The following is a 24,623-nucleotide window of genomic DNA, read 5'->3' as shown; positions in this document are numbered from 1 at the left end:
GAGCTCAGGCAGCTGAGTCCAGTGAAAAATAACTTGACAAAACCCCTAACTTTTGGCTGAACAAGCTCCCTGAACCAGCTCACTGTCTGTTCAAATGAACGTCAGTGCCAGCATTAGGCAGCTCCGGCTTCTAGTGGTTTAAGCTGTCATGAAACCCATGATAGGTCACAAATGAAATTCCTTTTTCTACAGTGACTGGGTAAGTTCTCCTCTTCCTCTCCCTCAGCAAGTGGTTTTCCTGCCTCCTTCCGTGTGCCAGCACTGACAGTCATTCAACCCTGCTGTTAGCTGATATAGAATTAAAATCAACAAAAAATAGTGATTAATCAACAAAAAATAGTGATTAATCAACAAAAAATAGTGATTAATCAACAAAAAATAGTGATTAATCAACAAAAAATAGTGATTAAGCTGGAGAGGGACTTTTTACAAGGGCGTGTAGTGATAGGACAATGGCTTTAAACTGAAAGAGGGCAGATTTAGATTGGATATAAGGAAGAAATTTTTCCCTCTGAGGGTGGTGAGGCACTGGAACAGGTTGCCCAGAGAAGTTGCAGATGCCCCATCCCTGGAAGTGTTCAAGACCAGGTTGGATGAGGCTTTGGGCAACCTGGTGTAGTGGAGGGTGTCCCTGCCCATGGCAGGGGGGTTGGACCTAGATGATCTTTGAGGTGCCTTCCAACCCAAACCATTCCATGATTCTATGAATTTTCTGCCTGCATAGCCCCTGATGCCAGTGTACAACAGCATCGGACAGGCACTAGCATCTTCGCAAGGAGAAGCAGGAACACATGGCTGGGAGAAGGGGAAGACCAAACCATCTCCTTCAGTGGCAGCTCACCATTAGACTGGTTTAGCTTCAAGGGGAAACCACACCCTGAGAGCAATTTAAAGACTCAGGTAAATGTTGTGAAGCAGCTGGACTTGCTCTCCCAACACAAGTACTTTTATGCACTGTTTTGTGCAAATCTTCTACCTTAATGGAGATTTCGAGGACGTGCACAAAAAGGCAGAAATACAGATTAATAAAGGCTGGTGTTCTCACATGTGTGGTTAAGGTTTAACACCTTTGTAGATGTGCACTAGGTGGACACACTGCTTTTCTTTTCCAGCATTTTGTTGCTTTGTGAGCAAATGATTTGTCTACAGCAACCATAACTGTTTCAGAGTTCTCTGTGTTCATTTACTCCCATCTAATAGGCAGCTCACAGTGTTCCTTACCGCAGAAATAAGAATGATAATGAACAATTAGCCCCGTGTATTAACTTTTCCTGCTGCAAGACAGATATGTCACAGACATAACTCTCTGCAGAAAAAGTGGCATCTATATCCAGCCTCTAAACAACAGATCTGCAAGCAAAACAAGTTGTGGGTCTAAAAATGCAACTGTCACACATTTTCATTTCCAACAGAATCAATTGTGAATTATTCGAAGGTATCTACAGGCTGAAGAGGAAAAACTCTGAGGTAGCTCCTCAGGACTACTTGGTCCCCGTGAGTTCGAAGAGCAGTAATTTTGTACTAGTTTTTGCACACCTACGAAGGTACTTAGCATTCACGTGACTAGTACTACACTTGCATTCCAGGATTATGTAAGAATTGGGTAACTGAATCAAGTTCCTTTCCTCACAAGCTTCAAACAAACAGGTGAGAACACAGCACCATGTAGTCAAAAGAAAATCCCGTCTCCTTCACAGGGTTTCCTTATTTCTTAAGCTGTATCACCTTGAGGTTTTACTTACATAGTCACAGCTTCCAGAACATCAAATGCAATTTCCCTCCAAAGAACCCCCATCCAATGTATTTGTGCCTGTGTTAACCTGAGGTACAGCCACACTTCAAGGAGAACACAAAATAACTAGATTGTCTGCCTCACAAGTACAAGGTACTTCACAGGTGACCGACAGTGACTGCACAAGCTATTTGTAATGGCTCAAACTACTAAGGGCATTTTTACTTTCTTTGTGTTATTTACAGTCTCATTCCTCAGGCAATCTCATATCTCGTTTTCCATTTCAACTGCAAGGTTTTCCTGGAGATCAGCTCAGTGATAAGTCAGGTCTGCTTCTTGAGTTTATTTATTTAGAACCCATGGAATGATGCCTGAGTAGTTTCTCCAGATGCTATCTACTCTGAAAGAAAATACCCGACCTCCCCTGCAACAGATAAGGATACAATCTGTGGCCATTTGTATTGAAAATTCCAAGTACTTCCAAGTCTTTCCAAATCCTTGCACTAAATCCCTGCATAAAACAAAATCTCTAGCACTAGCCTGCTTTATCTACACAGTGATCCAGAAAAGTTTTATGGAAAATAGATTTTAAATATTAAAAAATATATATATAAACATTCACTTTCCTGGGACAATTTTTCTGAAATTGGTTGGTCACACACAAAAAGCAGCAGTGAGTGGCCCTTGAGAAACTTCACTCCCAAAGCTGAGCATGCAGACTCCCTAACCATTAAGCCTTGTCTAGCAAGTCATCAAATAAGAGATTACTAGTTTTACCAGGAAGAAGCCTTTCTTATTCATCCCTCTTCCACTTTTTTTGCATCTTAAACTCATTTTAACTCACCAAGTTGCTCTTAGGAGCCCAAACCACACCAACAGTAACTCTGGTTAGGTATCCTCCTGAAATCTGGTAGTAAATTGCAGAACACTGAAATTTGTGTACTGTATTCCCAGCTACGGTAACGCTTTGTTAAAAGGGCTGCTTACCTCACCAGGCTGAGGATGAAACTGCGGAAAAGGCAGCGTGGTTTTTTAGATACAATTTTACCCACAGCAGCTCCAAACACTCCATAAACTTTAAAGCATGGAACAATGACGGAGGGAACTGCAGAAGCAGCAAATTGCTACAAACGGCCGTTCATAAGAACAGTTCACTGGGAATACTGGCCTCAAACAATTACACAAGACACATCAGAGCAGACTTTCTCTTTTCCATGTTGTAGCTCCACAATACTGGCACACCTTTCAGATGTAGCCTGGCAAAGGAAGTGCTAAAACTGGGCACGTACATTTTTCAAGCACGGGCCCACGTCACTCTTAATACTGCATTTTTCATCGTTAGAAACGCTTTGATGACCACAGATAAAGTAACACCTGCCGGGAACTCATGTCCTAAACAGACTGCACAGCTTACGCGAAGCAGGCCAGACTCAGCAGCACCCACCGACACAAACCCACATCTCCTTCCATGCTGCACCCACCGACACAAACCCACATCTCCTTCCATGCTGCACCCACTGACACAAACCCACATCTCCCTCCTGTGCTGCTCCCACCGACACAAACCCACATCTCCCTCCTGTGCTGCTCCCACCGACACAAACCCACATCTCCCTCCTGTGCTGCTCCCACCGACACAAACCCACATCTCCCTCCTGTGCTACTCCCACCGACACAAACCCACATCTCCCTCCTGTGCTGCTCCCACCGACACAAACCCACATCTCCTGCTGTATTGATCTTCACCAGCAGCATGCAGCATGAATTTCCCCCGCACCCCCACCACGTTTTGGGGTTCTCACGCTTCGGACGGCCTCTACCGACCCGAAGCGAACGAGAACACAAGACGCTTCCCTGCCAGCTGCTGGACACGGCCAGCAGAGACCATCAGCAGCCCCTTCCCAGCCCAGTGGCCCCCCCAGGCGGGGGCCCGCTGCGGGCGCAGCAGCTCGCCGCGCCCCCCGCCCTTCTCGCTCCGCCGGAGGGGCTCAGCCTCGCCGCCCGGCCCGGGCCCAGGTGGCCGGCTCCCGGGACAATAGCTCCCGAGCCTCCCGGCGGGACAACCCCCACCGAGGGGGGCGAGAGCCGAGCGGGAGTGGCGGAGAGGAGGGGCGGCGGCGGCACCGGACGGGGCTGTCTCCCCGCCGGCAGTAACGGCGGGGCGGTGCCCGGCCCCGCCGCCCCCCCCGGGGGCCCGCGGCGGCTACCTGCATGACCACGTCGTTGGGCAGCTGCGCGGCGCGGAAGAGCTCCAGGACGCGCCCGTTGGACGCCACCTTCTTGGTGCTCTCGGTGTCGCAGTAGGAGAAGAGGTCGCAGTAGTAGCGCTGCTCCGCCTCGCTCAGCGTCAGGCCCTCCATCTTACACCTCGGCTCCGCGCGGTGCTGCTGCTGCCGCCGCCGCCGCCGCCGCCCCGCATCCAACGGCGGCGGCCCGGCCGGCGGGGGAGCGGCGGGGGAGCGCGCGGGGCTGCCTCGCGCCGCGCGGCCCGTTGCGGGGTGGCGGGGGGTAGGGGGGGGAGACACGGACGGACGGACAGACAGACACCGCCGCGCGCCCCCGCCAACCGCCGCGCGCGAGCGGCCGCTCACACCTTCCCCCGCCCGCCCGGCGGCGCGCCTGCGCGCGCCTCCCCCGCGCCTGCGCCCAGCGCCCGGCCGGCGCGCGCCCCGCGGAGGGAGGCGGGGAAGAGCGCCCCGGCGGGAGCCGGCCCCCCCCCCCAACTCCCCGCGCCAGCGGCGGCGGAAGCGCCGGGCCCGGAGGGGCGGGGCTAGCGGGGAAAAGAGCCAAGGGCGCTCCCCGCCGCCTCGCCCCCTCCCGGCGGCGCCCGCAGGGCGGGGGAGGAGAGAGAGAGCGCGAGCGGCGGCAGCGCCGCCCCCGTCCAGGGGCCCGGATGTGCGGCGCGCGGCAGCGCCCCCTGTGGGTGTGGCGGCGCGGGGAGGCGGGCCGGCGGCCGCGGCTCCGCGCCGGGCGGTCCCCTCAGGGGGCCCGGGAGCTCGGTGCGGGGTGCCGGGCCCGCAGGAAGGACAAGGGGTAATGGATTTAAACTGAAAGAGGGCAGATTTAGATTGGATATAAGGAAGAAATTCTTCCCTCTGAGGGTGGTGAGGCACTGGAACAGGCTGCCCAGAGAAGTTGTGGCTGCCCCATCCCTGAAAGTGTTCAAGGCCAGGTTGGATGAGGCTTTGGGCAACCTGGTGTAGTGGAGGGTGTCCCTGCCCATGGCAGGGGGGTTGGAACTGGATGATCTTTGAGGTCTCTTCCAACCCAAACCATTCTGTGATTCTAAATCACACGGGGGTGCGTGGTGGCCCTGACACGCAGCTGTCCTGGTCCTGCGAGGCTCACCGGGGTGGGGGAGAGGCTGGGGCAGGGCTGAGTGGCTGGGGGCTCAGGCATGCGGGACCAGTACAGGCGCTCCTGGTAACTGGGGGGGAATTCAGCTTTTTGCTGCGTAGGCCCTGCTGTAAATGGCTGCCTCTCCTGGTGCCCTTTCCACCATCAATACCTTGTGCAGTGACACCACGTAACACATAGCAAGAAGTGGCCTGGATAATAACTCCGTACATCAGTCTTGCTGGAAAGAACGGGCAAGAGCTCCCTTACCTCTTCAGCCAGGGCTCTTGTTTTGTATGTCTGTCAGCTGTGTTTTCCTGGATTCTGTGTGCCTCCCTGGGTAAATCTATGTTCTCGCCGTGATACACTAACAAAGTTAGTTCCCTCCAAGTTACTTTGGCTTCTGGAGGGAGTCTAACATCTCTGACAGAGTAAAGGGCCTATGCAGAATGCCAAAGTCTCCTGCTAGGCCCTTTTGACTACCTGATCTGATTTAAATCCTCCTGAGGTGGCAGTCCAGTACTTCATAGAATCATCAAATGTTTTGGGTTGGAAGGGACCTCAAAGATCATCTAGTTCCAACTCCCCTGCCATGGGCAGGGACACCCTCCACTACACCAGGTTGCTCAAAGCCTCATCCAACCTGGCCTTGAACACTTCCAGGGATGGGGCATCCAAAACTTCTCTGGGCAACCTGTGCCAGTGCCTCGCTACCCTCGGAGGGAAGAATTTCTTCCTTATATCTAATCTAAATCTCCCCTCTTTCAGTTTAAAGCCATTGCCCCTTGTCCAGTCACTACATGCCCTTGTAAAAAGTCCCTCTCCAGCTTTCCTGCAGGCCCCCTTTAGGTACTGGAAGGCTGCAATAAGATCACCCCGGAGCCTTCTCTTCTCCAGGCTCAACAGCCCCAACTCTCTCATACTTGGAGGCATCCTCTCATTTTTAATTTATATTTCTTCCCTTTTTGCACTTCACCTTCCCTTGCAACTCTTCCATTTTTTCTCTTTCCAGATTGCTGTTGCCAACTGCTTTACTTCCCTTAAGCACCTCATCCTTTCTTCCTCTTAAGACAGTTATGTTCTGAACTTAAAGCAGACGCTCATCTTCTTCACCATTTGAAATACTCACTGTATCCTTTTGCTGCTAACTAAAGTTTCAGAACACCACTGATACGTTAGTTTGTAGTTAAAACAACAGACAAAAGGATCTTCCCAGAAATGTACCATTATCAAGCTTTTGCAACCCCAAATGTTATTAATGATGAAACCACACAGATTGATTACATTTCTCATTTAGTCAAAAAGCCTCAAAATAGGCTATACTGACAAAATAATTAACCTTTTTGTATTGTATCTAGTTATTATGATTTTATAGATGTAGATGAGGCCAACAGCATTGTAGGTCATTGCTGGAGTTTGAACGGTTAATATATGTATATGTCTCTAGCTATAAAGTTTTCCATAAGTTAGTGTAAAGACCCCAAAATACTTTTATTGTCAACATATTCGAGTTTTATGTCTAAAAGTAATCTGAACAGCTTAATATTTTAATTCATTTTATTATTTGCATTTTTGCAATGGGAGAACGTATTTTTATTTTTAGTTCTTTTGGTTTGGGCAGATCTGTATCACAGCTTTTCCCAGAGCTTATGTTAGTTATGCAAAGAAGGTGGTTTATGGCAAAATACCCACCGAAATGTATCATTAGTGATACATTTTTGATATAGTAGATTAAGCCGTCGGTGCATGAAAAACTTGATTTAACTGTCTTGCGTTATGATTTAAACAGAGCAAGAAGAGAAACTTTTCTTGGCTTTTTAGGTGTCGTACCTTTTATTCGCTCTTTTTAATGAATCTCCTTAGAATTCACAGCTCTGAGTAACTAAGAGTTAAGCTGGTCTCCACATGGTGCCTGATTTGACTGTATTTTATTTCCTGTGAAGCGACTGTTAGATGACATGTTTCGGTACCAAAGCAGTCATCCTTCCATGAGATCAAAGTCAGAGAAAATGGTCATCGTCATGGGAAGGCCAAGTCTAAGGACCCAGATGGAAGGAAGTGCAAGGTTATTTTGCTGCCCATGGCAACTCTTGGAATCAGAGCCAAATTATACATCAATAAAGCATAATTTTTTTTAGAAAAGGAATACTTTTACACCTTGATACGTGACCAGATAGATGTATAGCCATTGCTAGTAAAAAAAAAAAAAAAAGTAATGTTTTATTCATTTAAGGGAGATGCCAGTTAAAACACTGCTCAGGTTTCAGTGTCTTTTATCAGCTGTGAAATTAATACTGATTTTTTTCTAAAAAGCAGTTGTTACACGTGCCGAGACTCATTTCTAAAAATAAACACAACTCAGTGTCTTGGGTCTACTTGCTTTTGATGGGCCTCTGAATCTGAGTTCTTATTGCAGTTACTGGGACTCATGTACTGCCTCATTGGCACTGATGTAAGTTATGTGCTCAGATTTGATTTTTTTTTTTAATTAAAACACCTTTAAATAACTTTCAACGTTATAAAGGATGTATTTGGGTCCACTTTCCATCTTGCACCTGGTTCCCCAAGTTTAGAAAAGTGGCCCAGAGGTTATTTGTCATTGCCTTTCTAAATTCTTCCACACGCATAATGCTGTGGAGCAGGTTTTACAATCTCTGTCAATACACTCCTTTACTTGCAGCCTATCAGGAATTATGGGAACTTGTTCTATCCTGATTCTTTAGTGGAAAGACATGTAAATTAAGGCTGGAAAGGAATGGGAGATGTTTAAAAAAACCCTGCTCTCTCAGACTTTAGAGCTGGTTTATCCTTACTGACTGATCTTTTCAAAAAAGAAGATACTTTTGGAGGTAGGGTGCTTTATTCTCAGACAGGAGAATATTTTGTAAGAACACTTACAAATGAAAGAAGTCCCTGTTCTGCTTTTCTAAAAGTGTCCTTATTTCCTGTGTATGGAAGCAACATTTTAATGCAAATATAGCCACTTCGCAGATGTTTGTACCCATGTTTTTTTGTAAATTTCTGCGTGTATGTTCTGTTTCTTACAGTTTACAACCTCTTTCCAACCTCGATGTTTACATTCTTGCAGTTTTGTCATATGGTCAGGTTTCACCTGCGGCTGATTTTCCTTCTATGAAATGGCATCTGTATTTCTCTGTTCATCTCCCCTCTGTTCTACCAGTCCTGCTAGGATTGTTTCTCCATCAGAAGGATGTCCCACATGTAAGGCTGTGAGATTTTCACAGAATCACAGAATGTCAGGGATTGGAAGGGACCTCAAAGGATCATCTAGTCCAATCCCCCTGCCGGAGCAGGACCACCTAGATCAGATCACACAAGAACGCGTCCAGGCAGGTTTGGAACATCTCCAGAGAAGGAGACTCCACAACCTCTCTGGGCAGCCTGTTCCAGTGTTCTGTTCCCCTTACTGGGAAGAAGTTCTTCCTCATGTTTAAGCGGAACCTCCTGTGTTCCAGCTTAGATCCATTTCCCCTTGTCCTATCATTGGATGCCACTGAGCAGAGCCTGGCTCCATCCTCATGACAGTCACCCTTTCCATATTTATAAACATGAATGAGGTCCCCCCTCAGTCTCCTCTCGTCCAAGCTCCCTCAGCCTTTCCTCATAAGGGAGATGCTCCACTCCCTTCATCATCCTTGTGGCCCTGTGCTGGACTCTCTCCAGCAGTTCCTGGACAGCAGTTCCAGGCCCTGAACTGAGGGGCCCGGAACTGGACACAATATTCCAGATGTGGCGTCACCAGGGCAGAGTAGAGAGGGAGGAGAACCTCTCTCAGCCTACTAAGCACACCTCTTCTAATACACCCCAGGATGCCATTGGCCTTCTTGGCCACAAGGGCACATTGCTGGCTCATGGTCATCCTGCTGTCCACCAGGACCCCCAGGTCCCTTTCCTCTGTGCTGCTCCCCAACAGTTCAGTCCCCAACTTGTACTGGTACATGGGGTTGTTCTTACCCAGATGCAAGACTCTACACTTGCCCTTGTTGTATTTCATTAAATTTCTCCCCGCCCAACTCTCCAGCCTGTCCAGGTCTCTCTGAATGGCAGCACAGCCTCCAGGTGTGTCACCCACTCCTCCCAGTTTAGTGTAATCGGCACACTTGCTGACCATGCACTCTATTCCCTCATCCAAGTCATTGATGAATATGTTGAACAATACTGGTCCCAGTACCGACCCTTGAGGGACTCCATTGGATACAAAAATCTGTTCCACACAGTCCCGTGTACCAGGCAGTATCAATGAGGGGGGTATCGTTTTTTCTCCTCCTGTACAAGGAAGGTGCCTTTGCAAGGAGCGTTCAGCCAGCAAACAGCGGATCTGCAGTGATGTTACTCACCACCATGTGGTCATTCTGGTCCTTCCTGCACCTCTGTGCAGGCACATCCCGAAAGGAAAAATCACAACTTCTTTCTCGGCAGCTTCCCTGGCATGTTGTGTCACTGCTGAGGTATGTAAGGGATCCTGGCTGGAGATATCTGCTAACAGTGGAGTATTTAATGATGGTTCTCTGTGTAAATTTCCTCAATGGAGAATGGGTAATACCTTTTCCATCTCATTCACCACTGAAGCGAGCATGTGCTCAGTTTTCCCCGATCTCTTCTTTAAGCTTTTAATTTGTATATATCTGTTGTTGTCCTTGTAAAAGTTAGACATATTTCCAAAATTGCCCCCTTTTCTCTTTCATTCATGTACATCAATCGATGATGACATGGAGCTGCTGGAGCGGGTCCAGAGGAGGCCATGAAGAAGATCCAAGGGCTGGAGCACCTCTGCTATGGAGACAGGCTGAGAGAGTTGGGGCTGTTCAGCCTGGAGAAGAGAAGGCTCCGGGGTGATCCTATTGCAGCCTTCCAGTACCTAAAGGGGGCCTACAGGAAAGCTGGAGAGGGACTTTTTACAAGGGCATGTAGTGATAGGACAAGGGGCAATGGCTTTAAACTGAAAGAGGAGAGATTTAGATTGGATGTAAGGAAGAAATTTTTCCCTCTGAGGGTGGTGAGGCACTGGCACACGTTGCCCAGAGAAGTTTTGGATGCCCCATCTCTGGAAGTGTTCAAGACCAGGGATGAGGCTTTGGGCAACCTGGTGTAGTGGAGGGTGTCCCTGCCCATGGCAGGGGGGTTGGAACTAGATGATCTTTGAGGTCACTTCCAACCCAAACTGTTCTGTGATTCTATGATTTTATCTATGATTTAGAGAATGGATTGAAAGGAGAGTGACTTTTCATATTTAACTTAGCACCTCAAAAGCTTGAGCAGCTGGTCAAATCCCACCTCTCTTTAGACTTTAAAACTATCCTTGTTTCTTCCAAAAGGAGAGGACATCTCCTGCTTGCATGATACTATCAAAAAGTCTCTTCTTATAGAAGTTAAAACTCCTTTTAGAGCCTTTCAATGTTTAACTATAAATCCATCTGGTCTTGCAGCTGTATTTCTTTACAGATTATTCCTGACACTGTCTACATCCTCTTTTATAAATATATTCTCTATAATTTCATGGAGACAGGAGGGGTAAGATAGTTTAACTTCTCTTTGTACTTTTTGGCACTAACATAAGTAATTCTTCATAAAATTATTTATGTATTGATAATAACTGCCTTGAAGTATGATAAGTTTCTATTCAAATTAGGTTTTCTTAATGATTTGGATTACCTTTGTAACATCTATCTTTGTTCTGAAGCCTTAAAATTTACATTACTGAAGCCCCATCTAGTCTGAAAACAGTCTTACACCTCCTTCACTACCTTTATTTCCTTAGCTCCTGTCTCCCTGGATTCTTGAGCAGTTCTCATTGTTCTTATACTTTTTAATCTTTCCTCTTGCTCCCTGAATGTGGAAATGCACTGTGACTTGCTGATGGAAGAGGATGTTATCCCTTCCTAATGGATCATTATTCCACTGAATAATGATCTCCATCTGGGAGGGCTGTTAATGTCTCCTTCAGGAAACTTCTGGCACATTACTGAATTTGTCAGAAATTGGTTACGAGGTGGGAAGAAGTGCTGAAAGCAAAATTTCACATCTCTCTTTCCCGTATTACACACGTACTCCCCCTCCTTCCTTTTCCTATTCTCTGCTTTTAGCTGTATGTATAAATGTATGTTTCCTTTTCCATTTCACTTGTATTTGAGTTTCCATCTTGATGTTTTTTTCCTTAACAGTTTTCCGTTTTAATCAGTCACTCAAGGCTTTTAATTTCCCCCTTTAACCTTTCTTTCTACATATTTCTTCCTCACACTAGCAATACAATCCTGCACAATATTGATAGTCTCGGGATTCGTATTCCAACTCGCTTTTTCCTGGTGCCTTCTCTATTCTGGATTCACTAGGTTGTTATTTCACAGTGTGATTCTGCCTCTTGGTCAGAATTTGACTCAGCCTGTTCTTTTAGCTGTTTTCCATTAAGATCAGTTTCCCCAGGATTGTAATCCCTTCCTTTTTCTCCATGGTGATGTGGGCTGATCTTAATATGTTAAGATAAATACAATGTAAAACTCCTTCTGTGTCTTATGTTTGTTTAAGATAGCAATAATCTAGTTTATTTCTTTTTCTTAAAATCCTCTAAATCACAACCAGCCCAACATGTTTTCAAATCTGCTTCTTTTGTAAAAAACAACACTTACAGTGACATGTCTCTGATGTTTATGCCAAGTATAGGAGGGATGTTAAGAATGCTGTATGCTCCATCTATGGTGGCTGTAGGAAGGAGTCTAATAATGGAAGGTCTTTCTCTATGTATAGCTCAGCTTTAGTATGTTTTACAGACTCTCATTTCTTCACACTTTCTAATTTTTATGTTATTTTTTTCTGTCCCCCGTCTTATCTTCTTTTTTTTTTTTTTCCTTCTGAACATCTTGCCTTATTTTGATGATCTATTTCCAATGACATCTCTTTATCCATGTTTATTGTCAGGAATTAATAAGGGAAACCAGGAGTCGAACATGATGATGAGATGAGCAGTGGTCATCTTAGCCGACGAAAGCCCCATCCTGCCACCCACTGCCAGGGCACAGGGCAGGGCCAGGAGGTCTGGACCAGCGGCCCGCGGCCAAGGACAGGCAGAACTGTGATGTGGCGGGGCTGGAGAGCCTCAGATGAAGGCAGCTCCCATGGGACAAGGTGGGCCCTGGCTGTGGCTGCCTCTCCGGGGGCCTCTCCCCATGGCACACAGCAGGACAGCTGTGCCAGCTCGCAGCTGGCCCTGACCCCCGCACCCAAACCCCTGCTTACCTTTGGGTCATTAACCTCACCTCCATGTCTCCAACTTACACACATTGTTGTAAAAGCTGGAATAATTCCGTCGCATTGAGGGGTATAACTTTGCATTTACGTCAGTGCACTTGGGAGCAGAAACTGATTTTGAAATGTGGGAGCATTTTCATGGCACTGCCATTCCTACTCCAGAAACCCCATTTTTTGAGTTCAGCGGTGAGATATATACAGCATACACAGAACTGAAACTTCTGTTTGCATTGAGAGACTCGAGATGTCGGAGAAGAAAGATGTAGTTTTCCTGTTAGTGTACAAACAGTTCCTGAAGCAAAGCTCTCACCATCGTAACTTCCTGCTAAACTTGACTCAGTTAGCAAATGCCAATGACAGTCCTGTGATATAAAATCAATAAATGTTATTTGAACTGAACCTGTTATGCGAGCAGAATGAAAATATACTTAATTGACACATATTCAAGTGTTTTAAAGAAATTACGTTTCTTTATTTTTGGAACATCATGTTCTGTTCCAGTCATTTTAGAGGGTCTATATTTGGTAGCATTGGGGCTGAACCTACATGGTGCTACAGCTCTCTGAATTTAAGTGGAATCGTTGCCAAGTACTTTGTGCCTTCTAGGAAAAGGTTCAGATCTTGGAATTCTTGGAATTAATCATAAAATGAGCACATTAGAAACTGGCAGGATCGAATGAATATACACGCATAAATACAGAGACACAATTGCCATCTTTTGCTCTCTTCGCATTTTTTTCGTATCACTGTTAACTTGTGTGTGCCCTTGTGTGTGCTTCCCACAGAAGTCCTTTGCCAGGATTTGTGTCTGTGAAAGAGGAGACAGAACACTGAGCGCATGAAGCACGTGTCTCTCTTGCTAGAGGGTGAAATAAAAGGTGAAGAAAAGCAGCTCTTTGCATCATTACTCTTCCCATCTGCCTTTTCTTTCAGGCTAAGAGCAGTTTGGCTTTCTTACAGAGAAAACAATTGAATTAGGAAGGGATTGGAATGTATAGTCTCCCCTTTGAAAGGTTCTCCCCCAAATTAGTATGGCTTCTGTACTCCCCAACAGATCAAAGAATGGTAGTGATGAAAGGCAACACTGGTTCTCTGCAGGAATCCAAGCACTGCTGTTACCTGGCTCAGGTGGCAGCCTAGATCTCCTAGCTTGAACAGGTGGTGCAAAGTAACAGGCTATCTCATCCTCCTCTTCCTCTCCTGACATGGAGACAGATGTAGTAGTTTTCTTCATGGCCAGCTTTGGGAGATGTCTGGGTAGTGGTCGTTTTGTAAGGTGCCTTACAAATGGCTGAGGGCCCGAGAGAGGACAGGCCTCGGGCACAATCCCTGCAATTCATAGAATCATAGAATCATAGAATGGTTAGGGCTGGAAGGGACCTTCAAAGGTCAATCTAGTCCAACCCCCCTGCAAGGAACAGGGATATCTCCAACTAGATCAGGTTGCTCAGGGCCTCGTCCAACCTGGCCTTGAACGTCTCCAAGGACGGAGCATCCACCACCTCTCTGGGCAACCTGTTCCAGTGTTCTACCACTCTCATGGTAAAAAATTTTTTCCTAATATCCAACCTGAATCTACCTCCCTCTATTTTAAAACCGTTACCCCTTGTCCTATCACAACAGGCCCTCCTGAACAGCCTCTCCCCATCTTTCTTGTAGGCCCCCTTGAGGTACTGGAAGACCGCTATAAGGTCACCCCGGAGCCTCCTCTTCTCCAGGCTGAACAGCCCCAACTCTTTCAGCCTGTCCTCATAGGAAAGGTGCTCCAGCCCTCTTATCATCTTCGTGGCCCTCCTCTGGACCCTCTCCAACTGGTCCATGTCCTTCTTATGTTGGGGACTCCAGAACTGGACACAATACTCCAAGTGAGGTCTCACGAGGGCAGAGTAGAGGGGAAGAATCATCTCTCTCGACCTGCTGGCCACGCTCCTCTTGATGCAGCCCAGGATGCGGTTGGCCTTCTGGGCCGCAAGAGCACATTGCCGGCTCATATTGAGCTTCTCGTCCACCAGTACTCCCACGTCCTTCTCCTCAGGGCTGCTCTCGATCCATTCTCCGCCCAGTCTGTATTTGTGCCTGGGATTGCCACGACCCAGATGTACGACCTACATGAGATCCTTCCTTTGCGGAGGATCTCATACAGATAGAAGAAACAGCACTGGACTGCAAAGTGGGGACTGCTGGGAGCGTGCAGTGGGCTCGTGCCTTCCTCCCCAGTCTCCAGTTGCAGCTCATCACTGAGAGAGAGCAGAAACTTCTTGTACCACTTCCCAGTTTGTTCCAAAAAGAATTGTTGCAACTCTGGCAAAAAGCCTGGGATGAGGGTAGCCAAGAACAGGCCAAATGTACTTCGTAACTCAAACCATTCTCTTGTTTGTGTTTGATCATCATGCTCCAGCCATTCAAAGGACTGAAGACTTAGCAAAAACAGCTGAGAAAAAGAAACCGAAAAATAGTTTATCGAGATTTCGTGGGTATATTATTTATTTGTATAGTTTGATCTTACCATCTTGGAAGAGAGAGAACACTTTGAAAGAAGAGCTGCTATATTTTATGTGAAAGAAAAACAGAGGCAGCAGCTACCTTTGGATTTGGCATACAACCTTTTTATCAAATAAAGGCTTTTCTGGTATTTTCTGTGTATTACAAGAGACATTTATATAGTATTAGATACCCAAATACACTAAATAGAGATGATGCACACAAAGTGGCAGACCCTTGCTTTTTCAAATGAGGCATAGTGAAAAAGGAGACAGGAAACAGTGAGAACAATAGGTCTGGTCCCATTTTCCTCTTCTCTTTATATAGAGATTTTGAAGGAAGTTAAATGGCTCTGTTTCCTCACATCTGACCTGTGAGAAAAATAGACTGTGCTGTCAGCTTTTAGCTTGGGAACACATACAAACTCTATTTCCCAGTAATGAGGTAAAGGATGTGTATTCCTTAGAAAGTAAGTGAATGAAAAAGCACCTGCAATTCTCCTGGTGAGATGTTAGACCTTCCACCTTCTGTTTGGCTCTGTGATGGAAACACTCTGAGCTGTAGTTGACTAATTAGCCAACCTACCAAGTCTTTATTGATGACTATTTGCTATTGTGAGAAACTGTTAATACTGAAGATAATTTGTGTGTTTGCTCAAGGAATCTTTGGTTAATCGATACAATTGGGTCAACAATACGGCCTTGCTACTTTAGTTTATATGTCTCAGCCTACAATTGTGACAAAAGAACTATTATTTGTTCTCTGTGTCTTTAGCTATCTAAAAGTTTCATAGATTCATAGATTCATAGATTCATAGATTTCTAGGTTGGAAAAGACCTTAGAGATCATCGAGTCCAACCATCCCTAATCCCCATTAAACCATATCCTCAAGTAGATCATCCACCCTGTTCTTAAACACATCCAGGGATGGGGACTCAACCACCTCCCTGGGCAGCCTATTCCAGTAGCTGACAACCCTTTCAGAGAAGAAATACTTCCTAACATCCAACTTGAATCTCCCCTGACTAAGCTTATACCCTTTTCCTCTTGTTCTATCACCCAACACTAATGTAAAGAGCCCTTCCCCTACCTTCCCACCATCTGTTCTCAAGTATTTGTAGGCTGTAATCAGGTCTCCCCTCAGTCTCCTCCATTTGTTTGTAAGCTGAAGTGAACAGCAAATGGAGACCTCTGCATCTCTCAGTGCATATGGCTCCTAACTCAGGATGAAGGTTTGCAAGTGCTCTCCGCTGAGCAGAAGGGTGCTAAACCGAACAAGTTCTGTGCAGGGACGCAGTGCCCCACCACCAGTGCGTGGGGACATCGTTTGGGTGTGCAGGAGGAAGAAACGGGGGAGAGGACAAGAAAGGGGAGGAAGTCTGAGGGAGCTAACACATGCTGGTTTAGCTGAGAAACACCAGCCACTTGGTATCTCCACCACTTGTTTTCCCTCTCTTTGTCCTCATAGTTAGAAGCCAAATCTCTAAATACCAGTTTGTCACAACACGAGGCTCACCAGCATGGTACACTCTCTCACCTACTCACCCCAGGTACGAAGTGCTGTCATCTACTGGATCCTCCTTTTCTCTCCCACCTTCCTCCCTGCATCCTTTACAGAGCTGAGCCTGCGCAAGCATTGGCCACAAACATCTTGCATCTTCTTCCATGGTCAAGAGTCCTCTTGCAGTGCCTCAGGATCACACAGAGATGCTAGCCTGAACATGAGCTGTACGGAATGCTTCCACTATTTCAGCCACAAGCTTGTTAAGCATCTCACAGAGAAAACATCCCTTTTGCATTCATGCATTCTGTCAAGTCGTACAGCAGCATTTAAAGTCAGCAGTTTCTTTTTCTTCCTTTTGCATATGATCAAGTACATTTAGGAACGTATGCCACCTGTGCTCTGCATGTGGAACTCCCACTTCTACTGAATTCGAATAATACTAGCAATAATAATAAATAATGATTTGTTACTTATGTGCTGCCAGGACAAAAAGGCTTCAAGACATCTGATAAAATATATATAAATAGAGGAGGGGGAAAAGAAAAAAGTAAATTTACCCTCAGGTACACAAAGAACTAGGTTTAAAAAAATATACAAATATAGGTAGCACTTCTCAAAACCAAAAATGAGCCAATAAATTCCTAAGAGAACTGAAATTCTCTGCACAACAAACTCAAACAGGCTGAAGTGTCTAGCATTGCAGAGGTGAGCTTCAGACCTCTTGAACTTTTTCACTCAAACTAATTCATTGAAAAATCCCACCATCCCTTGTGCTTTGCTGTACAAGCTAGGGGGGTATTAGCAAGGCATTTGACCTTCTGTTCTTCTGCACATTCTACTCTATTTTATCTTTTTTAGGTTGCCCAGAGAAGTTGTGGCTGCCCCATCCCTGGAAGTGTTCAAGGCCAGGTTGGATGAGGCTTTGGGCAACCTGGTGTAGTGGAGGGTGTCCCTGCCCATGGCAGGGGGGTTGGAACTGGATGATCTTTGAGCTCCCTTCCAACCCAAACCATTCTATGATTCTATGATCTTTACCAGGACACCTAATATTCAGCTAGTAAAAATCCAGCAGTACTAGTTTTGTTTTAGGCTATACTGCAGACAGTCCTCAAGCACTTTGAAACAACTAACCTGACAGAAAACTGCAGCGAACGTACCTGAGAAAACACCTATGTCAGCTGCACACAGATTTAAGTGGGAATTACTAGATAATTGCACCCTTTGGTAACTATTTGTTTGGAAATCCTACTGTAAACAGGATGTTTGTTCAGGGAATGCATCTAGAGGCATTCAAATGTTGCTTTCAAACTCTGGAGGGCAAATCACATGGACCTACCTAAGTTGCCAGAAGGAGCTTTCATACAAATAAAAATCAGGTTCTCACTTTCTGCTAGCATTTCACATGAGCTTAACCTCTTTCCAACCAATAGAATCTCTAAATTTTGCAGTATACTGAAAAAAAAAACCCAACAAGCAATGCCAACTATATGCCAAGAGAGTGTAAAATATCCTGAGGTAAGTGGCAAAATGCTGATGAAAATCCTCTAAATGTTTAATCACAGTTTTAATTGGGAGAGGGACTTGTTTTTAAGTCTTACCAAAACATGTTTATAAATTTTAATTTACTATAGTTTCTTCCTCTGAGGAAAGGCTGCAAGTTTTACTTCAACTTCCAGCTGATTTTGTTTTTCTTCAGACTTGGTTTAACTTTTCCATCCACTAAAGTTAAATACAGCTTTTTCAGTGGTAGCAAATTTAACTATGTCAAGTTGAAAAAATCTTGCATCGTACACAGTAAGAGTAACAGAACAAAGGTCATAAGGCTTTGAAGACGAAAAACAAATCCAGAGCTTTGGAAAATACGGTAAGAGGAAAAGACAGTGATTTGAACAAATACAGGTAAATCAGGCAAAATTTGAAAAGGCTTTCGTTAGAAGGAAGAAAGCTTTTCATATTCACCCATTCAAAGGGCGAACAAGGAGTCTGTGCTTCACTTTGGTGTGAAAAATAAGCTAAGACATTGTCAATGTTGTTTCTAACTCATACACTATACAGATACCTCAACATGCAAGGTGAGAAGAACAGGCTTCAGACCCAGATACTTAAAAAAATGTACATTGAGAGGAATTTCATGTTTTCCATGTGTGTATCGCAAGCAATAACATCGCTTTTGTTTCAAATACAAAAATGTCCAATGTGAATTTCTTACACATAGAATCATAGAATCACAGAATGGTTTGGGTTGGAAGGGACCTCAAAGATCATCTAGTTCCAACCCCCCTGCCATGGGCAGGGACACCCTCCACTACACCAGGTTGCCCAAAGCCTCATCCAACCTGGCCTTGAACACTTCCAGGGATGGGGCAGCCACAGCTTCTCTGGGCAACCTGTGCCAGTGCCTGAGCACACTCGCAGTGAAGAATTTCTTCCTTAGATCCAATCGAAATCTGCCCTCTTTCAGTTTAAATCCATTGCCCCTTGTCCTATCACTACACGCCCTTGTAAAAAGTCCCTCCCAGCTTTCCTGTAGCCCCTTTAAGTACTGGAAGGCTGCAATAAGATCACCCCGGAGCCTTCTCTTCTCCAGGCTGAACAGCCTCAACTCTCTCAACTGTCTCGGCCTGATGCTGATTCTCATCGTGGTCTAGGGGCCTTCTTCACTCTGGTGTGATGTATCCACGATGCTTGTTCTCGAATCCTGACTGCTGTGTGAGTGGTTAGCGACACCTGGAATGGACCTTCCCACCCAGGTTCCAGAGATGAACCTAAAAGACCTCTAACATATCCATAATCACCAGGTTCAATATTGTGCACGGGCCCATCGAAACCTTGGGCTCTAGTTCCCAAAACCAGCTTCTCTATTTCCCGAAGCTGGTTTTGCAGACTTATTAAATAATCAGTTACTATCTCATCCCTGATTTGAGTCGATGTTCCTGCCTGTACAGTGTCAAAAGAGCTCAGCCCTTCCTTGGTTCTGGGCTTAGTTCTAATTCTCAGGAGTGCTAAAGGCAGTGATTGGGGCCAAGACAAACCAGCTTCCTGACCTAATTTTACAATTTGCAGCTTCATCAGGTGATTCACCTTTTCTACTTGACCACTAGATTGGGGATCATATGGGGTATGAAGTTGCCAATCTATTCCCAAAAGCTTACTAACTTGTTGAACAATCTTTGCAATAAAGTGTGGCCCCTGATCTGATGATTACCACGGGAACCCCGAATCTCGGGATTATTTCTTGCAATAGTATTTTGGTTACTTCCCTGGCTTCATTAGTTCAGCAAGGGAATGCTTCTGGCCACCCTGAAAAGGGATCCATCAAGACCAACAGGTATCAAAACCCCCCTTTTCTTGGGAGTTCTGAGAAATCAATTTGCCACTGCTGTCCTGGATAATTCCCTTTCCCTATTTCGCCGGGCCGGGCTTTTGTTCCTGACTTGGGATTATTCTGCAAACAAACCTCGAACTGCTGTGTTACTTGCTGGATAGTGGTCCATAACTACGGCCCAGAGCAACGCAAGGGGTATTATTATTTTATCTTGTGGAGTTTTTTGTTTTTTTTGTGATACCAGCGACTTTTATTGCAGTTTACAAGCAGCTTTTATAGATCGTGCTTCCAGCCACCATGTGTGATGACCAGGCAGGTGTCAGGCAGCTGGTGGCCCCGAAGCACTCAGATGCTGGCCGGATCTGGAGGCTGCACCACGTCCTCCTGCAGCCGGTCACCGGTGAGATCTGCTGGCTGGGTCACCTCCTGCTCTGTGGCTGCCCACTCCTCCTCGTGCCGGCGGAGCTGCTCCAGATGCAGCCTGGCCAGGCAAAGCTACTTCTCCTGCGGCGTCTCCTCCAGCTCAGAGTCGCTGGACTACTCCTCGTCGACAGCCCAAGAGGCCGCCTGCGGCTTCCCCTCGGCCTGAGCAGAGGCCTCGCTGGGGGCCGGGGGCCGCCCCCGCCGTGCCTTCCGCAGCTGCGAGCGCAGCCATTGCAGGCTGAGCCTCGACTTGGGCTCTCCTCCTCTTCCTCCTCCTCCTCCTGCTTCGAGGATGTGGAGCGTCTGAATCGCCAGGGAGGTGACCGCGGGGCTGGGATCTCTGCTGGCGCCTTGAAGGGCCTCTCTGATGTGCTCCATCTCACCATCTGCCACCCGCCGTCCCAAGAGCCCCAGGAACCTGACGGCCTCCTGCCGCAGGAGCTCCTGCGGGTTCTGCAGGTAGCGCTGGCTCTGCTGCAGGTAGTCCTTGGCCCTGCTCTTCTTCCTGGCCAGCAGGCACTCGCCGACCTTCCACGCCTGCGCCGTCTCGACCAGCTGCACCAACTGCCTCCACTTGAGGAACTGGCCAGCGCTGCAGAGGGCTTCCTGGGAGGCCTTGGCCACGCTCTTGTCCTCATCGTACAGGTGAAAGAGCAGCGGCAGCAGGCTGTCCCACACCACCTCCTTCATCTTCTTCCTTTTGGCACCCGCAACGAGCCCCATCGTGTCTCGGAAGAGACGGATGGAGAGCTGCCGCACGGTGCCCGACTCCTTGTCGAAGAGCCGCCGCAGCTTGGCAGCCAGCGCCAGGGCGGTGCGGCTGGACTCCTTCCCCTCCAGGAGCTGCAGCATGTTGGCGAGCACGGACAGGACCATGTCAGCGGCATCACCGTCGCCATCCTCCAGCTGCTCCATGACGACAGGCAACAGGACAAGGGATTTCTTTGCCACATCTGGCCTCTCGCAGAGCGAGAGGATGCCCCTGAGCACCAGTCTGGCCATCTCCGGGCACTGGCTCTTCAGATAGGTGGGAAAGATTTCCAGGACACGGTCCAGCTCTTCGTTGAGGTTGGTGCAGCCCAGCATCTCGACCAGGAAGGCCATGGTGACCATCTCCTGGATGGGGTCCTCCACCCTGAGGAGCTCTGCCAGGCAGCCGAAGATGGTGGAGCACACGTGTCTCGGGGTCTTCGTCATCTCCCTGGCCACAATGCACACTCCCGAGAGGTGGGTCTCAGTGCGGAGCAGGGCATCCCAGCCACCCTGCGCCTCGATGGCCAGCACCTGCTCCTCAAAGCCCATGCTGCAGAGCAGCAGTCTCAGGGAGTACACCAGGGACCTCAAGGGAGTCAGCGGATCCTGTTCGTCCTCCTTCCAGAAGATGTGCACCTCCTGCAGCGTCAGCTCCCTGGCAAAAGGCACTTGGAGAAGCAGTGCCAGGAAAAGCCGGGGAAAAATCGCCTCCACCACCTGCAGGTGGGTGGGCTGCACGAGGATCTTGGTTATCATTATGGTTGTGGCCAGCGAAAGGACACGTGCGTCATCCTGGGTGAAGGTGGAGGTCCGGTGTGTCAGTGGGTCCATCAGCATGCCGAGCAGCTCCCGCAGCACGCTCTCTGCAGCCTGGGGCTGGGACAGCACGGTCTCCCACATGGCCGGGGCGGCACCGGTGCACAACGGGGAGAGCCGCAGCAGGCTGGCCACCACCTCGCTGGGATGTCTGTCCAGCAGCACCAGCAGGGCCCTGTTCAGGCCGTTGAGGGCTCTCGTCTCACTGATGGAGGGCAGGTTTGTGTAGATGGCCCACACGATGTTCGTGACCTGCATCGCCTGGAAACCAGAGTCTGCCACAAGGACGTCCAGCATGTCGGCAGCCGCTGTGATGGTGTCGGCACTTGAGGACTGCAAGTTCTTGATGGCCATGAGGATGATGTCTACTCGCTCAGAGGGCCGGAGGCATTTCAGGAACTTGAGGAAGATTTTGCATGCAGGGCTGGTTTCGGAGTGCTCCCAGGACTGCCCTGCTTGCCAGTCCTCCTGGAGCCACTGCTGCCCTGCCTCATGCAGCCCCGATCCCCTGCTTCTCTGCTGCAGGACGAAGGTATGCAGGTGATGGAGAGCTGCTTCAGCCTCGTAGCGGGTGCCCGTGTCCTTGCAGGTGCAGCAGAGGGTGAGTTGCCCCACCAGCCTCCCCAGCATCCCAAAATGTTGTACCTTGGAGCACTCATGCTCGCGGGCTCTGGGTAGTGCAAAGCAGGGGCAGACCAGCAGTAGAGAGTAGGTGGTGAGGAATTCCATCAGCCTGGCGATCCGTGCCATTGCCCTCTCCCGCACCACTGCTCTCCGGGAATTGGTGAAGGGAAGCAGGAGCTGCAAGTGGTCCTGCAGCTCCAGGATGCCGAGGCTGCCCGCGCTGCATACCAGCGCCTGCAGCATTCTGTCCATCTTGGCCAGGGTCTGGGAGCAGAGAGAAGCCTCGGGGTCCTGGCTGTCCCCCTGCGGAGGCAGGTGGAAAACGCTGTGGAAGCAGGTCTGGATGAGGCTTTTCTTCTTCTCGTCCTCCGCAAGCAGCCCTGCTTCACTCATGGAGGTGATGGCCCGCATGGCTTGCAGCCGCACCATGGTGCCCACGTAGTCAGCGGGCTCCTCTTGCAGCAGCATCTCAACGGCCTGCATCAGCAGCAGATGGTAGAAGAAAAGCTTACGCCACATGGCGAAGCTCAGGCGGACAAGGCGGCAGGTGGTGCAGATGGAGGACAGGAACCTCAGCTGCCAGCCCTCTTGCTCTCGCCTGCTCCTGACAGAGCCCCGGATGATGTCCGGGTCGTTCTGTCCCTGCCTGGCCGCAGCCGAGGTGGAGCAGCACGAATCCGCTGGCAGCGGACCGTCCTCACGCATGTCCCTGGGCTCGGAGCTGGGAGCCGGGGCAGCTCCGTTCTCCCCCCAGTCCTCCCGGAGGCGGTCAGGGGGTCTCCTTGCCATCCTGCAGAAGGGGCAGAGGGAGGGAAGAGAGGGGCGAGAGGGACCCGGCACCACCCGGGGCTGCCTTGCCAGAGGCGCTGGGGCAGAGGTGGCCGCGCTGGGGAGCTCCTGGCTCCCGTGCTGTCCCAACACCGTCCTCTCAGACACTGCGAGGCCAGGGCCAGGTGACGCAGAGTCACACAGTACCCCAGTGCCACCCCCAAGCCCCCTCCTGCAGCCTCAGGCACGCCGAGGCTCTTCACTCTTCCGCACAACGCCGGGGAAAAGGCCCACGGGGCTCCCCTTCTCGCGGACTCGCCAGCACACTGGCACGCAAGATGCGCTCCCGCTGCTGGCTCAGCAGCGAGTGACGGGCTCTGCTGGGTGCCCCAGTTACAGCTGCCCCAGTGCACGCCAGAGTCCCTATGACGTCATCCCATTATGAAGGAGTGAAATTCCATGAAGGAATTGCAGGAAGAGTTGAGGAGGCTGTTTGCACGTATCCAAAGCCAGACGTGCACACAAGGTCTGAGGACAAGGTGACCAGCCCTGAAGTTACACAGAGTGTCTCGTTGAAAAACTCCCCAGCGAGACTTTGCCATCCTTGAAGGGGGAACACGCAAAGTCATTTACATGCTGGGCAAGAGAAAATGAACCAGTTGGCTAAGAGAAGAACACTGAATATGCACCATTTTGGGGAAACGTTACCCAGATGGATGATTACGAGGTATAACTAAGGTTCTGTCCCGGGACCATGTAGATACATTGGGAGGAATTTCTCCCCCATGTCTCCAGGATGAAAGTTAGCCATGCCAGCAGGAAAACGACTGATCCCAGTGTAAGCTCACCAGCAGCAACTCTGCAGTGTAGATAAAAGGCTCCCAGCCTTGTCATTCCCCATCTTGTTCCAGCATTCCCCCGAGTAGCTGGCTTCTGCGGCGAAGCGGGCTGCGGTGGAGAGGGCAGCCTGTGGGCTGGAATCCTTGGAACATCCACAGAAGAGCACAGCCCCCACGCAGGCTCTTGTGCCCAAACGTTCTTTGGTGGTGTGACCGGAGAGGGAGATGACGTTTCACTACAGGTAGCAGCTCTACGCCAAGGGTAGACCTGTAGAATCCCGGGGGATTCCCCAGGGATTAGAAAACGGCCCAGTTCTATTTCTGTAATTTCAGGGAGAAACAGACTGACTCAGCAGGAAACCTTAAAATAAAGACTGCTGCTTTAGCACACGTGCATTCCGTGGCTTGAGGATGTTGTCCTTTCGACATGTGGTGGCTGTCACACTCTAACTTTTTTCCACTTCTGCACTTTTATTGCAAACAGCTAATCCCTCTGTTAGCGTTCATCCTGCTTTTTTCTTCTACATATCAGAGTCCCATATATTCCCTGCTTTCTAGAGAATGTCAATATTTGTTTCAATACACATCAGTATTTGTTTCACTCTTGAATCCTGCAGAAAGCACACAAACCTGTCACTGGTGGTCATCTTTTTAACATTCACTGACTGGAGTTGCAGTAGCAATTAAAACTCCAAAGGACAAGGAATTCTCCACCCATGCTGAACTCCCCCCAGCATCAGAGTCCGTGTTAAAGTGCTG

The 24,623-nt window shown here is 48.5% G+C and overlaps 2 protein-coding genes across 11 annotated transcripts in view; both read right to left on the bottom strand.

The window, feature by feature from the left end:
* REPS1 (RALBP1 associated Eps domain containing 1) overlaps positions 1-4,098 on the bottom strand; it is a 73,231-nt gene extending 69,133 nt beyond the window's left edge. For all 10 annotated transcript variants that reach the window (XM_086631210.1, XM_086631212.1, XM_086631211.1 and 7 more), the window contains exon 1: positions 3,940-4,098. In XM_086631210.1, coding sequence (XP_086487336.1) covers positions 3,940-4,092 — 153 coding nt within the window. In that variant the 5' untranslated portion in view covers positions 4,093-4,098. The remainder of the gene's footprint in view (positions 1-3,939) is intronic.
* Positions 4,099-20,178: 16,080 nt separating this feature from the next.
* LOC147529139 (maestro heat-like repeat-containing protein family member 7) lies at positions 20,179-23,046 on the bottom strand. Its single transcript, XM_086631956.1, has one exon. The coding sequence runs from the start codon at positions 23,044-23,046 to the stop codon at positions 20,179-20,181; it is 2,868 nt and encodes a 955-aa protein (XP_086488082.1).
* Positions 23,047-24,623: the final 1,577 nt, after the last annotated feature.

The sequence above is a fragment of the Tauraco erythrolophus genome, chromosome 2 (genome assembly GCF_009769465.1).
Source record: "Tauraco erythrolophus isolate bTauEry1 chromosome 2, bTauEry1.pri, whole genome shotgun sequence".
In the NCBI taxonomy this organism is placed as follows: domain Eukaryota; kingdom Metazoa; phylum Chordata; class Aves; order Musophagiformes; family Musophagidae; genus Tauraco; species Tauraco erythrolophus.
The sequence above is the reverse complement of the archived record's forward strand: the minus strand, read 5'-3'. Positions and strand labels throughout refer to the sequence as shown.